The 15,421-nt window shown below is 35.6% G+C and overlaps 2 protein-coding genes across 4 annotated transcripts; one reads left to right on the plus strand and one right to left on the minus strand.

Annotated features, from left to right (window-relative positions):
- Nucleotides 1-1,172: 1,172 nt before the first annotated feature.
- LOC143471357 (coagulation factor XI-like) lies at nucleotides 1,173-5,689 on the minus strand. Its single transcript, XM_076969817.1, has 10 exons — nucleotides 5,408-5,689; nucleotides 4,102-4,181; nucleotides 3,728-3,890; nucleotides 3,535-3,635; nucleotides 3,276-3,439; nucleotides 2,634-2,755; nucleotides 2,153-2,350; nucleotides 1,973-2,073; nucleotides 1,786-1,901; nucleotides 1,173-1,602 (listed from the first exon to the last, which is right to left on the minus strand). Exons 7-10 carry the CDS (start codon nucleotides 2,245-2,247, stop codon nucleotides 1,375-1,377), a joined length of 540 nt encoding a protein of 179 aa, XP_076825932.1. The 5' UTR covers nucleotides 2,248-2,350; nucleotides 2,634-2,755; nucleotides 3,276-3,439; nucleotides 3,535-3,635; nucleotides 3,728-3,890; nucleotides 4,102-4,181; nucleotides 5,408-5,689; the 3' UTR covers nucleotides 1,173-1,374.
- LOC143471356 (sialin-like) lies at nucleotides 5,645-15,367 on the plus strand. Of its 3 annotated transcripts, none has more exons than XM_076969816.1 (13): nucleotides 5,645-5,835; nucleotides 5,984-6,129; nucleotides 7,588-7,704; nucleotides 7,837-7,923; nucleotides 8,036-8,269; nucleotides 9,943-10,117; nucleotides 11,901-12,022; nucleotides 12,110-12,271; nucleotides 13,777-13,893; nucleotides 14,025-14,148; nucleotides 14,270-14,403; nucleotides 14,786-14,901; nucleotides 14,977-15,367. In XM_076969816.1, exons 2-12 carry the CDS (start codon nucleotides 6,094-6,096, stop codon nucleotides 14,885-14,887), a joined length of 1,410 nt encoding a protein of 469 aa, XP_076825931.1. In that variant the 5' UTR covers nucleotides 5,645-5,835; nucleotides 5,984-6,093; the 3' UTR covers nucleotides 14,888-14,901; nucleotides 14,977-15,367. The 3 variants fall into 3 exon arrangements, with proteins under 3 accessions (XP_076825931.1, XP_076825928.1, XP_076825930.1); XM_076969813.1 differs by having other exon boundaries at nucleotides 5,647-5,835; nucleotides 14,775-14,901; XM_076969815.1 differs by having other exon boundaries at nucleotides 5,694-5,831; nucleotides 14,775-14,901.
- Nucleotides 15,368-15,421: the final 54 nt, after the last annotated feature.

Raw genomic sequence — 15,421 nt, forward strand, 5'->3', positions numbered from 1 at the left:
TGATAGTAATCGTGCCATCGCGATATTTGCCAAATGCGATTAAGCATTCGGTTGAAACTATTGGCTCCGTGCAGCAGTCCCAAGGTCTAAATAATGAAACATAATTTGTTTGTGGGCGGTTTGACGCAATTGCTGCGCAAATGGATGATTAATCAATCCAGAAAATGAGTTGAGCTTGAATGTATCTAACCTTCTATACCCAGGCTAAAAACTATATATAACCTTAAGAAAATTTTTTTAAACCGCATAACCCCATGTGTACAAGAATGTATTTGAAGATTTAAAATTCTTCCGGGTGCCGTGTTTATAGAAATGATGACGACAAAGTTTGAAGACGAAAATTGAGTTTACGAAACTAATTTTTACATTTGTATCGACGAAATGTAATTAGATGTACATGTCTAATCTGAAAACTAAAGTTTTTAGACAGCAGAACGTAATAGACAACATAAAAACATGATTTTTAGAGAAAAGTACTAAAAAATAATTTATAATATGCGCTAAAATGAAAATTTTGGTCGTTTGATGTACTGTTTTGTTTTATAGAGTTGAACGTTACTATTAATTACAAATTGTTGACAAGTCAGTTGCGGTATTTGTAGTCCATCTCGGAAATAGTGGTGACGTAAGCGCTATAGTATTTATACTTTAAAACTTATGGGTTTGCGTTCTTGTCTGGTATCATGATATATTTGCAAAATTCAATTGAGACAAAATTCTAGCCAAATTTGTTTGTTCCTGCTTCTTACTTTATACTAATTATACTGAGTTAACACGGTTCAGTCATTATCAACTTTGTAAGCAAAAGTGGAATTTTTACAGGCTCAAAATTAGACATAGCATAATTAGCATACATAGAAATTAGACATAGCTAGTGTTATTTTTAGTTTATAAAAGTTATTTACTTTTGAAGTTAACTGCATACGCCTAAACTGAAATGTTAAATTTTTGAATTCAATCTCGTACTGTAATATGAATATATCTGCTCTTAGCCTCACTTATTTGTATTACTTGCGTGGAAATTATTTATCATGGGTGTACATGATGTGATTGAACGATTAGCTGTTTGAATAACAAAAGCACAGTTATGAAAATCATATAAGGTAAAGTTTATCAACAATTATTTTCAATGGGCTTATATTTTAAATGCAACATGATTTTTACCAACACTCTTTCTCTGTATAAGTGATTTTAATAGCAAAATATACAACAAATGACAACACAATATCATTTAATTTCATTTCATGCCAAAGAGGCCAGCAGAAATAATGTCAAAGAATATGGCAATAATTTGACGTCAAATAACGTGAAAATCAGACAGTTGAAAAATTGAAGTAGGTACGATGTACATAAATGTCTGGCGCCTTTAAAACGTTAAAATCTTGGTTTCGGACAAACTGGGTGTTTGTTGATTTTTGGCTGCAGTTCCATTACCATGTACAGCCACCTGATATAGCGAGATAGGCGAGTGTACACGCCGGGCTTTGCGGAAAATCCACATTTGACACCCCAGCTTGTAATGCCCCACAACACCGTTTTTTCACCATCAAAACACATCAGAGGACCTCCGCTGTCTCCTTGGCACGTATCTGTACATTCTCCCTGTAAACAATCTTGCTGTTAGAACAGAAAATGAAAAACTTGGCGCTTGGAGTATGAAGGGCTGTGAGTGAGGAAAAGGTAAACTTATTAATACAGTAGCCTATATTTAGTTAACGATTTTAGGAAAACCCAAAACTCCCAACTTATATTTTCCAATATACTTCATGAAAACAAAACGCTTACCGAAGCGCACATCATAACATGAGGATCGTAGTCGTCACCGTACGCAGTATGACAAGTTCGATATTGTTGAATAATCACCTTTGCCTTCTGCAAGCAAGGAGGATATTGGTTGACATCTAAAGCAAAAATAGTTGAAAAACCTGCCAAGTAGCTTTATGTAACTTAACGTTAAAAACAAATGATTTACACTGCGTGTAATTTGAAGCTCCCCAGCCAGTTACCACGCACTCCTCCCCTGTCAGGAACTGGCTTGCCCTTCTCGGCAAACAGGCGGCGCGAACAAACGTCCTGTTAACACAAATCCCTGAGTAATTTAGGCAAAAGTTACTATCCGGAAAAAGTTGAGCTGAGGAAAAACAAGATATACCCGTCGGTTTTCACACAAGTCTTCAGCCTTATCAAGGCAACGTCGTTTAGCGCAGCTTCTCTCGACTGAAATTCATCATGTATATAGACGGCCATGAGCTCAATATCTTGGGAATTTTCGTATCTCGGGTCAGCGCTGTACGTAAACCCCTCTCTGTTGTAAAAATCGCCAACACGGACTACTAATCTTTTTAAAGCGCTGTAAAAACAAGGAACTCAAGTTTTATACGAGCAAAAACCTTGAATTAAACCAACACAGTGCTTTTACTTTTTACTGTTCATAAACAAAGTGTCGGTAGTTAACTTTAACAATATTTACCCACTAAAACATCGCCTTAAGAATCGAATTAGCGCTATAGTGTGAGAAAAATAGAACATTCCACTCCGGCAGTCAGTGAATATTTCCCAAATCTAACAAACTGTTGACTATGAACTAGCACAAGACTATAGCACAGCACAAAGCAATAGCAATCGATGTCAACCTTGATGACGTTGATAAAAAGCAATGTGCTGCTGTCACCACCCAACAACTTCCTACGAGCGTTCCACCACACAAGTGTGGGTTGTCTGTGCTGGAATATTCTGGCTTTCTCCTGATTGAAACCTGAAACAGTAAATAGTATTATAACGTTTGCAAATATTCCAAGCTTTTTTAAACGTTTTTATCGTCGTTGTTTTAATAAAGCATCCCAACAGCATCGGGCAATGGTTCTCAACCTTTTATTGTTCGTGGCTCCCTTACAGTGACCCTCAAAATCCGTGGCCATTAATAAAAAATGTAGATTGTTGGTCGCAAAACACTTTGTATTTCACTAGTGCGTGTGCACTGTGCAGTAGTATTCGCACCGCTAATTTTGCACAGCAAATACAAACACGTGAGAAACTTGTCCAGTTTTTTCTCCTACAGCTACACTATAGAACAGTAGTGACGCATCTCTACGTTGCCCGTGTAGAACGACCTCATGGCCCCCAGTTGAGAAACCCTAGCATAGAGTGTCCTCAAACATAAAAACTAGCGCAACAAGCAAGTGGGGTGTTTAAACAGCGAAATGGTTGTTGCAAAAGATACATAAGACCTTACTACTTTTAACTTATCATTAACCAAACACAGATATCTCACTCACTTGCCATGGGAAAATACCCGGTTTTGCATTACTCCCACCTATTATGCGACAATCAGCAGACTGATCTTGGCGTGGTGTCCGCCTTGGGCAAAAATTAGGAACGCCGATGTTAGGCTCTGCACCGTTTTGGTACTGTCCACAACCTTCTTGTTGAATACGACTAACTAAAACCATGATATACGTTAACGCACCTATTCTTCTATTAGAGAAAAAGAAACATGTACAGTAGTTTTCTCAGGATAAACTATAACATACGTACATAAATCGTCATCGGTAAGTTTTGTCAAGCTCGTTGTCCTTGCAGATCCGTATACCCGAATGGTTTTTATAAAACTGATTTTGTGCTCTGACCTGGTAAGTCTATTTCGAACAAGTAACAAGCAAATAATTTTAGAACATAAACGAATAAAGGAAAACGACAACCTTGTTAACTACAAGATGACAAAACTTACAAGTGGTTAAATATCAGTTTGCTGTTGAGATATACTTCCAGTCTATCTCGGCACGTATAATAAATGAAAATGTTTTGTTTGGCGCTATAATTTGCTTTCCTAAATTACAATAGCTCCTTCTGGTCATGCGGCCATATTTGTCAGACGCGCGGTTGATTCCAATCTGTTTATAAATTAGACTATTTACAACCAACTGACATGAGTGTATGTTAGAACAACTGCCCTTTGAAGCACTTTTTCATGTAGTTTTATGTTAGTATCGCAACTTTTTTGAATTCAAATTTTGCAATTACCCTGTTTCGAAAACCATGAATCTCTAAGTTCATTACGATGTATTGTCTGCTATCAATTAAGGAAATAAAGCGAATACTTGCCGCCTTTGTAAAATTCGAAAATTTTCCAGTCCATTCAGTTAGGTCATTAGACTCATTAGTGACCAAGCCGTCCAAGTTAACTGCAAAAGAAAAAAACTCCACATTTTAAGAAATCTGATTTTGAGCTGAATCTGACGTTTTCAAAGATAGTAATGGTTTCTAAATTTCCCACCGGGAAATTTCCCGGCTTCCCGGTGTGCCTGATGAAGTAAGATTTCTATATTGTTATTTAACTTGAGTTAAAAGTTCCCCGGGCGGCTTGGGTCAGAGTTATAAAAGGGCTTCATATTGTTAACCCGAACACGGCCTGAGCCTCTATCAGAAAATTTATTTGAAGCCCGAGTTAAGCCCGAAAGTTGAATTTGATGAATGAAGCAAAGTCATCCTTTGATGCCATTCTTTGACTGTCACCATTTTTTAAGTTGCGCTCTGCGGGAGGTTTTTAGCACTCTGCGCACATCCACATTCTTGTAAACAAAGTGAAATTACGTCGCAAATATGGCAGAGTGTGAATATAACTTCGGTCTCGAAACTGGCCCGAATTTGTTTGCAAACTTACGCCCGAACCCAACCCGAAAAGCCGGGCTTGACTTAAAACTCTGGCATGAGTGGCTTGTTGCGTGGCTTGTTGCGTAACGTGTGGCTCGTAGATGAACACTAAAGACGTACGGGAAGCTTGGGTATAGAGGCTTGTTAAAAACGACAGAATATTACATATATAACAAGGCTTCACTTCACAGCGTTTAACTTCTGCTCTTCAATAAAAACTCAAACGTAGAATAAATTCACCACAAAACTTGTCAGGAGAGCACCAACAAAACCGAATCAAACTTGGCCACGTGTTACGAAAACAAGCATGGGGCGTAAATTACCAAAACATTCGTTAGAGACAGCGGAATAACGCGTCAAGAGAAATAAGTTCAAAAATATGCAGATGTAAACGGTAAAGAAATGCGACATTGTGAGAACAGTTATAAAAACCGACAAGTATTCTCACAAATGAAGCAAAGCACAACACTACTAAAAACAGATGTTAACACACCTTGGTCTAAGTTACTGTATAATAGTGGAGTAAACAAACAGTGCACGTGCACACTAAGTTAAAAACTTACAATAACAGTTCACGGAGTAGTAGGGATAAAAACAAACTGTAAATAGCAGTGATTAGCTTACACCATAAACTAGTTCCTTGCAAATTGGGTGATACATCATTAAAATGCAACGCCCATAAAAAATGTGCGTAAAACATCCCGTGACATGGTAATAAATCCTATTATAATTTGTATTTTCATGTACCGCTACCAACCTGCTATCATTTTGGATGCAGCATCAGTTAATCAACTTCCAGGCACGCCTTCCATGAGATCATATCTTGAATTCTGGGTTATTTTGGCTAGAAGTGGTTATTTTGAGGCGGACCATTACCACAGTTTAGCCATATTGCTTCAAAATCTATTAACTATATAGGAGCTTGCCGCCCAAAGAACTGTTTTTCATCTCAGTCAGTTACTGCACGGCGTAAACTCCCTTCAAAGCGGATATCACAAAAATGTTGTCGTTATCCGATATCCGATAGTCGACATAACGCGGCTGTTTCTGTAGCTATGTCAATTTAATCTTTGCAGTTTTACCATTAGTATATTACTTGACATAATTAGCATTACATTGGTTGTTTTCACTAGCCTTGAATTTACCCTGTCAAATAGAAACAGCAGCAAATAAGGTTTCATGTTTGTCTGTATTTCAATGTTGACTTTGAGTAGAATAATTAGTAGTCTAGCCTACATCAGCATTTAGTATAGGTTTAGTACAGTAAAACCGCCAATATGACAATTGCATGTTTTGGTGTAATAACAAAAATGATCAAAAGATAAAATTACAGGTTATATTTCGCCTCTGGTCATTTTGAATTCGGAATTCTTCGACACAAAGTCTACACGAAACCATTTACCAACAGATGCGGGCAATAAAAGCAGTTGCAAAGTTAACAAAATGCCGGCCCATTTGAAGTCCAAACGCATACTTGAGGTATTTTGTTTTATCAATGCAAATGCAGCTTTTTTATCACTTCGATTTGAATTGGTGGCATGGTATGGTTATTTTTATTGTGACAATTTTTATTCTCGGACGGAGGAAAGTGTTAGAACGACTTAAACTGAGCGATGTCAGTTGTCAGTTTTTTGTGAGCTTGTTTATTTACTTTTCGGTTGTTTTTAAGCAAACTTTGATTACGAAGCATTGGTGCTCAAAGTATCGTTCCCCGAGAAGTAAACATACTTTTATCTAATTTTTCCAACTGCCCACATGGTTATTTTGTGGTACATTATGGCAAGGGTCGACAATACTTTTTTTCACCACCCATAAAAAAATTCTACGGTCTGGCGACCCAAACGTTTTGTGATCATGATTATATATTGCATAGCTATAACTGAGAGGAAATGGAAACCAGTATATACCGTTGGGACGAAGTAGGAGAAAAATTAGTTTGGTTACTGGGGACAAGAATATCGCTGATAGTAGACACAAACAAATCCCGAGTCTATTATTTGCATCGGTAACATATACGATTTTATCAACATGTTGGCCAGTTTACTTTATTAAATTACGCAATATCTAGACTAAATATCTATTCAGTTTGTTTCGAAAAAAATTTACCGTCTTTCGATCTTTGAATGTAAATCACCCTTGTTTTTAAAACATGCCAATAGTTTCTATACTGAAGACAAATACTTGACAAAACCGACATTTTACCTCAATTAAGCCATGAGCATTGTTGCAAAGATGTGTAAAAACGTTATTATAAGCCAAACTGCCGGTAAATTTAGACTAAAATACAGTATATGTTTGCATAAGCGTTTAAATTATTTGTTAGGTTGTTATTTTGCTGTTATATGTTATTTCGTTATGCGATATTGTAAGATTTTAAAAATATAACAAGTCACGCTTGTTCACACAATTCTTTGAATATACAAGTCACCTAAAAAGACCCAAAAATTTAATAATAACCGCAGCTTATTAATCAAAAAATGTGATAAGTTGATAATTAATTTGCGTTCGAGAACCTAATGCCGTTTTACAAATGACTTAATGAAAATAAATACTCATCCTTTTTGAACTTTCATATGCGCGGGATCCTAAATATTAAATCCGCGTGAAGGTGCTAATGCGCAAACACTCAGAATAATGACCATTGATCGTAGATTGGCAGCGTATTAGTGCACCTGACCACATTACCCTGCTTGACATTTGCTCTACACCGGTTGGTATAACGAAATTATAAACACTGTCTTCTAGCTTCGTGCTTAGTTTACTTTCTTTTGTCGTTATTTTTGTCAATCGAACAGAGTTGAAAACACATTTAAATATTAACTTATATGATAAAGAGTACATGGTATACAAAAGGTTGAGATTTGACAACCATTGACATAACAAATCAAATCTCAACTAATAAGATCAGCTTATAGTTGTATACTTTGATTTTCACAGGAGGAATCTCCCGGATGCTACATCAAAGCAAGATACGTTTTAGCGTTGATGACAGCGCTGGGTACACTGAACGCTTACTCATTGCGAAATGGAATTAATATTGCAATTGTTAACATGGTACATGATGGTGCAAGATAACCTAAGTCCCAAATCATAAAACATTTGGAATTAAGCGAAGCAGACAACAGTTAATGGGATTGAGTGGACAAATTTTAAAGATCTTGTTATATAACAAGTTTGTATTTTCAGACTGTAAGTCGTTCACCGAACAATTTAACAACCACTGGCGGATGCACTCGACAGATCAATGTAACAAGGACAGACGACAAACTGAAGGTATTACTTTAGTAATCAAAGAATTATAACTGCTTATTGACAGTAAGTTTCAAACTATGACGTGTTTAAAAGAAGCAATAAGTTGTCTGTCTAAGATTTATTTGTGTTATAGGACGCAGATTTTGAATGGTCCATTACAGAACAAACCTTAGTGATGGGGTCGTTTTACTACGGATACTGTGTGACTAATATTCCAGGAGCTTGGATGGCAAAACGATATGGCATACGTATCGTTTTAGGAGTTTCGTCTTTGCTCTGCGCTCTACTTACCCTATTGGTGCCGCTTGTGGCTAAGAGTAGTTTAGCTTTGCTGGTCGCTTTGCGGATCACTTTGGGAGCTTTTCAAGTAAATATTGCTTTTTACTTGAGCGATTTGTTGAACTGTATAGTAGTGCATGACGGACTTTCTCTTAAAGACCAACAACGAAAAATATGTGAAACAATGTACGTCTTGCTGCATGTTTCACAGGCACTGATGTTAATACACAAGTATAATTCTTAAAGCTTAAAATATGTTCCTGGGGACCCAAAGGTTAATTTTACTTCTGGCAATACACTTCTGCTTGAGTTCTTTACAGTAATTGTAATTTCTTGTATATTCTTCAAACATTAGTAAGGGATCCTAGCATTATAGGGATGCAAATCATTCGGAAAATATAGTACGACCTCCTTCAAACATGTGACTGCATGCTGAGACCCCGAGAACATATTTTATAGTTGTATGTTGCTACCGTTGCACGTAAAATACCCGTTTTTAAAGACTTGTTTAAGCTGCTTCACTTTTTTGTCACAGACTGAACATACTAACCTTAGTTTCGCTATAACGATAGTAGGCGATTGCATCATTTTTTTGATATGCTGCTTTGTTATTCATTAAAACGCGAACCAATTGTACCTTAGAAAAGATATGTGTGAGGCTAATAGAAAAGATTTTCTGAAGCAGTAAGTTGTATACAGGCTAACATTTATCGTCAACGAACTAATGCCAACGTAAAAATTTTGCCTGAAATTAATTTCAAAACTTTTTTTTTTCTAGCGCGAAACAAAACTGAATCGTAAAATATTTTATGCGTGCAACAGGTAAGTATTTACCAATTTGATAAGATTCCTAAACTCTCAACCAAACGATAAATGACAAAACAGTAAACGTGAATTTTTTAAATATAAATGCAAAGCTGCAAACCGTGAAGACTGAAGTCTTATTTTTCGGCAATATATCTAAAGCAAAGTTACAAAAAACTTATACGATTGGTAATGGAAAACAACATGGTGAATGCCATGGTATGGTCATGACTTGTAGTGACTTTAATGCGACGATCCCGGTTATTATTTAATAAAACGAGAGGTGTTTGGAACGTTTGGTGAACGCACAATATACTTGAACCATTGATTAGATCGCCATATGATGACATTTAAATAAACAGTTTATTTAATCAAAGGCAATATACAGTGTAAAGCTAATCTGACTTAAGCCCTATAAGCTACAGTCATAGACTTGTCAAGCGTACACAATTGTCTTCGTTTTGCTATTTTTATTCGACGCGCTATATGAACAGTCGATGATCTGTGTAAATGATAATATTTTATTAGCTGACAATTCCCCACTGGAAAGTTAGCTCATATAACATTACCCATACAACATGGACAAAACTCCCCACATTCATGTAATCACGTAAACTTCACACAAAAATTATGACCATTTGAAATTATTCAATATACATTGAACAAAAAAAGAAGAGAGCAAAAATATGTTACTTAATTTTTGTTTTAATTTAAAGCTTTAACATACTGCATGCCTAAAGCACATTTTTGTTTCAGGCGATTGACATTTTAAAAGTTTGGCTTTTTTTACGCTTTTTTTTTCCACAACAACCTACTTTAGGATGTTTACCGATACTGATCTCAACAGTATAGGCCATATACTAAACATATACGAAATAACTGACTACTGACCATGGTCATACATACAAACATGTATGCATAAAAACTAACTAAATCATCTTCTTATGTATAATTCAGGGTGTGACGTTTCCAACCGCATGGGTTGCTTGGGGTTATTGGGCCCCTCCACTGGAGAGAAGTCGTTTAGTTTCCATCACTCTGTCGGGTTTATCTATGGGGTACTTTGTTGTATATCCCGTTGTCGGTGGAATAGTCAGCTCATTCGGATGGGAGGCATCTTTTTATATTACAGGTCACTTACCGTTTTTATCTCGCATGTTAACATTTGTTTCAGGGTCGTTGGCTAGACTCCTCAGAGAAATCTTCTATGAATTGCTAAACTTAATGTCTAATCTTTTATAAATATATGAGGTGTTGGGAGTTGGATATAGCTGAAAAATAGGCTTGTAGAGAGTCACGATGCCATGGTGACCATTCCGAATGGAAATAGGTTGTAATGTGTTTCTCCCAACTTTGGTCAACCGCGTGTGCCCTCATTATAAGAACTTTATTTGAATTGAAAGTATAAACAAAGCTAAAGGCTAAATTAACGATCGGCATGAGATTGGTTGCCGGTTTCATATCTATTATTCCGATACTTATTTAACACATGAAATTAGTTATTGGATACCTGGTTATAGCTAGTATATAATACGTTATAAATATATAATGGTTGTACAAAAGTATAGTTATTCAATTACTTATTCAAAGTTGAAGTTACTTAGTAGTTATTAGTACTTTGTTTGCGTATTACATTACTTGATTGCAGTTGAAGTAGGTTAACTTGCTACTATATAGCAATTGTAAAAGTCATCACTAAAAATAAATTCGTAAGAATTATAGTTTCAATATGAACACATTTATAGTAGGGCTAAGAATTTAGCCGATTTTCTTTTGCCGTTAGCCGGATTGCATTAGCCGTTTACTGGTGGTTAGCTGCCATAGCTGTTAATTGTAAAGTTACATTGTTAATTGCAAGCAAAACTAATCATTTTCAAAACACGTGATGAAAGTGTTGTATTAGCAATTTCTGCCGTGCTACATCACAAATTTGTCAGGAAAACAAAATTTTTAAGCATTAAAATATTTAACAGGGCAGAACATTTACCTGAATCAATGGATTACCAACAATTTTTCCCCAGATTTTCTCTTACGTGTACGTTTTCAGCTAATGGCTAACAAAATCTTTAGTCGCTAAAAACCTTTAGCCGCTATCAGCTACAAGCCGGCCAAATTTTTCCAGCCCTAATTTTTTCACATTGAGACAAAATGTTATACCGTTAATTTTAAAAAGTTTTAAAAAATAAAATAAATCATTACAAGTGCATATAAAGTTTAAATAAACTCATCCATCTCAAGTAAGTTTGTTATGAGAAAATTGAAAAGCTTTAAGTAAAATTTTAGCGATTGCCAATAATTATATTATTAAACCGAGTAATTCAGTCATCCAAATTCGACCCATACCCATCAATCGACTGCTGATTACTTAAGCCTTGTTTAAATCAACTTTAGCAATAACGATCATTAAAACCGATTAATCGGCCAAAAGACAACACGGATTATTCGAAAAAAGAGCCGATACCTAAAATTACTTTCAAATCTATTTTATTTGTAATAAATTTGAATTTTTAATACTTTCTAAATTTTGTATCAATATTTTCTAATTTGCATTAATGCTTTCATGAATTTGTTTAAAATTAAACTTTTACAACTAGTAGCAAGTGATTTAACAAGTAGGCTAATTCATTTGAACTGCAATTAAGCAACAGAATAAGAAACCAGATAACCGAGTTCACTCAGCAAAATTAACAAAGGATTTCACAAATTATTCGCCAATTACTTTTATTTTATACCGTTGAAGTAATTTGTTACTGCCTCAACTAGAACGACAGATTTTGAGTTTGACAAAAGCTTGTTATTTATTTAACTTGTAAATGTAACTTGTACTTGGCTATAAACGTCTATTTACAACGTGCCTGATCTAATCCGCAACTACCGACAAATTTCGTATTTTATACTGGAATTCCTTTATGCAGGAGCTATCGGAATAGTCTTTGCTGTTGTTTGGTTGTCCATAATTCATGACACACCGGCAGAGCACCCTCGGATATCACGTCAGGAAAAGGACTACATTGAACAAAGCATACATGGTGACAAGGTAACAACACAGATCAAGAAAACAACGTAAAACTACTTTTTATGATTGTATTTATTCGTCCTTATTTTATCAGCAATCTTTGATTAGATTCCAACCAAAAAAGAAGCAATACCTTGGCTTGAAATGGCAAAATCCGTTCCGGCATGGGCGACGATTGCTTCTCATCTGGCTGACAATTATTTAACGTTCACGCTCGGTATAATGGCTCCAACGTACATCGCAAGGGTCTACGGTTTGGACATTAAATCTGTAGGTTCTTATACGTAGCGTCTGTTCATACAAACCCAAAGACGGGGACAACTATTTTTTCAAAATTTAATTTATCAATAAATTTTGGAGCGAGAATTTCTTGCTGCTCTCTCTTTTTCGTTTCAAATTATCCGATAGACACATTCATAATATGTTATTTATTTTTTAGTCTCTTTTCTCAAGGTTATTACAAGGATAATATATTGCTGCCGAGTTTAGCCTAAAAGAGTAACTTATCACTGTAACGCCAGGCGGGCGCTTAAAGTTAATGGTTATCTCCAACTTTGTCATGTTCGCACCGCTTAAGATTTTTTAGGATGTTTTTGCATTTCTTGAAAGTCAATAATTTATTGAAAGATGGAAAACTAAAATCACAGTGCGTTGGGAGTGAAACTTTTGTATTGATGTTTTTACATACTGTGTGTAAATACGTTGAAAACAAAGTAAAAATAAAAAATAAAATGTATTATTTTGAAAAAAGAAGTTGGGGGTAAAGTTGCAAAATTTGAATTATGAAATTTAAAAAATCATCCACATTTTTATAATTTAAATTTAGTCACGTATTTATTTTATAAAAAATTTTGCAATTGGTTTAAAAACGCTATTTAGCGATGACACACCATGCATGAAAGGTTTACACAAAATGCATTTTCTTCTCGTATGTCTATGACGTTATCTTTTGGTGTCAAGTGTTGGTTATACAGTAAAAGCATTTTTTTACCAAACTCGCAAAAATCTCGGAAAAATGAGTCGAGCACGGATTAATCTTTTTTTAATGATTAACCATACAACAAGAACAAGCAAGAATTAAACAGTAGTATAAAATAATGACAAAGCACAATTAAAATGGATTAAAATTAATATCTTTGTATATAGTCTCTTTTATATGGCGACACCTAACGTAAAATGCACTCTTTCATATCTCCCTTGTTTGCTGTGAAACTATTGATATTGCTGCAGGCCGACGTCTGAGAGATTGCCGGTTCGACGCTCGCCGAGAACAGACTGTAGTGTCTTGGCAAGGCCCTAAAACATGTCTAAAAGTGGGCATCACTCTCACGCGGTTTCCTGCCCATTTAATAGGCTTAAGCAAAAATCTTTATCACTAGGCTCACCAGGTTTAAGCAGGAATCTTCACGAGGGAGTTCAAGTTAACTTCACATAAGATAACCCCTCTCTTTCCCCCCGTTCTTGCAAGTTATCAAGAGCTCGGTTTTAATGATAAAACGTTACAAAGCAATAGGTAGTCAAGTAGCAAATGATAAAAAATCTTTACTAGCCCTTAAAACCAACAATTTGCGTTTTATGACTTTGAATGTTATGCGCCAATCGTATCAGTTGACGGTTTTTAAATTTATTTTCGCGGAGATGTTGGTTTGAAACTTCATTAAACGACCGAAACGAAGATGGGGTCAACCCCGTTCGCACGTGTGCGCTTGTTGCAGACCAATCAAAAAAACCGAAAAACAAAAAGAAAGATTGATGAAAATATTTGACTTTAATAGGTCGGATTTCTTGCTGCCCTTCCGTTTCTAATCAGACTCATTTTAAATCTTGTCGGAAGTTCTATTGCCGATATGATCCTTACTAAGCGGTTAGCGAGAATCGTTACTGTTCGAAAGGTAAGAAGTATTTTTTACCCATTTCCGTTACAATATCTCAGTAAAACTTATTAAAACTGCATAAACATAATTTAGTTATCTGTCCATTTTTATCGAAATGTTGTTTTAACTTAAAACTTTTACATTCGTAGCTTGCTTCTGTGTTGCCTTTGACTATATCTAGCATTTCATTGGTGATTCTAGCTTACTTAAACTGTAATATTTGGCCAGCAGTTGCCCTCATTTCAGTTTCAGGGGGAATTCTTGGTCTTACTAGTAAGAACTTTTTATTTTTTTTTGGTGCGATATTCAGTATAAGCTTTTGACTAGTAGATTTTTGAAGTTTTTAAGAACTTTATACGTATAAACTATATTTTTTTTTATTACAATGCCCTAGCTTCTGGACACGCTTGTTCCTTCGTTGATATTTCTCCAAGTTTTGGGGGAATCACTTATTCCATATCAAATACGCTTGCTTCTGTGATAGGTTTTATAGCGCCGCAAGTAGCAGGAGCGTTCTTAAGTGACAACGTAAGTAATGCTTGAAGTGTTGGATGGCTAATGCACCTTTGAACTCACTCTTGCCTGTCCCAATTTGGCAAAAAACTGAAGCTCTTTCGGGTTAACCTTAAATTTCTCAGCTGAGTTGAAAACAATCTACAGTATTACTAACTATAACCATGAATTAATTGACATTGAAGTGATCATTAGCAAGTTGGCCGGGAATGAATTGAGACGCAACCGCACTTAACATTACAAAAGCTTCAATTTTTGTCACGTAACCTGCGATGTAATATCACTGCCTTGTGCATGGTGTTCTTTATAGCGACACATGTTAGCTTGTTACCATTTTGAGAACGTTTCTTTGTATACGAGTGCAACGGCTTTTCTTTCTGATGTAGTTGGTGTCCAGCTGGAAGAAGGTGTTTTGGTTAGCAGCAGCAATTGGCGCATTTGGAGCAGTCATTTTTCTTTTCTTTGCATCAGATCGCATACAATCTTGGGCAAAAGGTGAAGAGACAAAGGAAGGTAAGTTATTGAAGACACAAGAAACACTGTTCTTTGTTCTCAAGAAACACTTAAACTTGATATGTGGTTTTACAGGAGAAACGCAAGAAATCAAGGTTCTGATATAGAGAAACCAGACGATTAATGAGAATAACTTATCAACATAAACTTAACCAGAAAAGAATAAAACAATCATTGCAAAATGTATGAACTATTTTCTGTTAGCATTTCCTCTCCTGTTACCACTAGAGAGTAGTAGGCAGCAATCTAAGTGCAGTATACATAACTGCAAACGATGGTTACTTGATAATAATCTCTCCATTTTGCTTTTATCCGGTTTATCTTTTTGCTGCAAAGGTGTTAAATTTTAATCTTGATACATCGCTTACTTTTCGTAATCTAAATGAAACGTGGTCTCTAGAAGTTCCGTTTTAATGAAAAGTTTAAAGTCCTTACAGCTTTAAGAAATAAAGATCAGTATAAGCAAGCGGTGTTTTTAAAGCAAGTAAGAGAACAGTAAAAGTAAATTTTCACCCTACAG

Source organism: Clavelina lepadiformis, chromosome 9 (genome assembly GCF_947623445.1).
Source record: "Clavelina lepadiformis chromosome 9, kaClaLepa1.1, whole genome shotgun sequence".
Lineage (NCBI taxonomy): Eukaryota > Metazoa > Chordata > Ascidiacea > Aplousobranchia > Clavelinidae > Clavelina > Clavelina lepadiformis.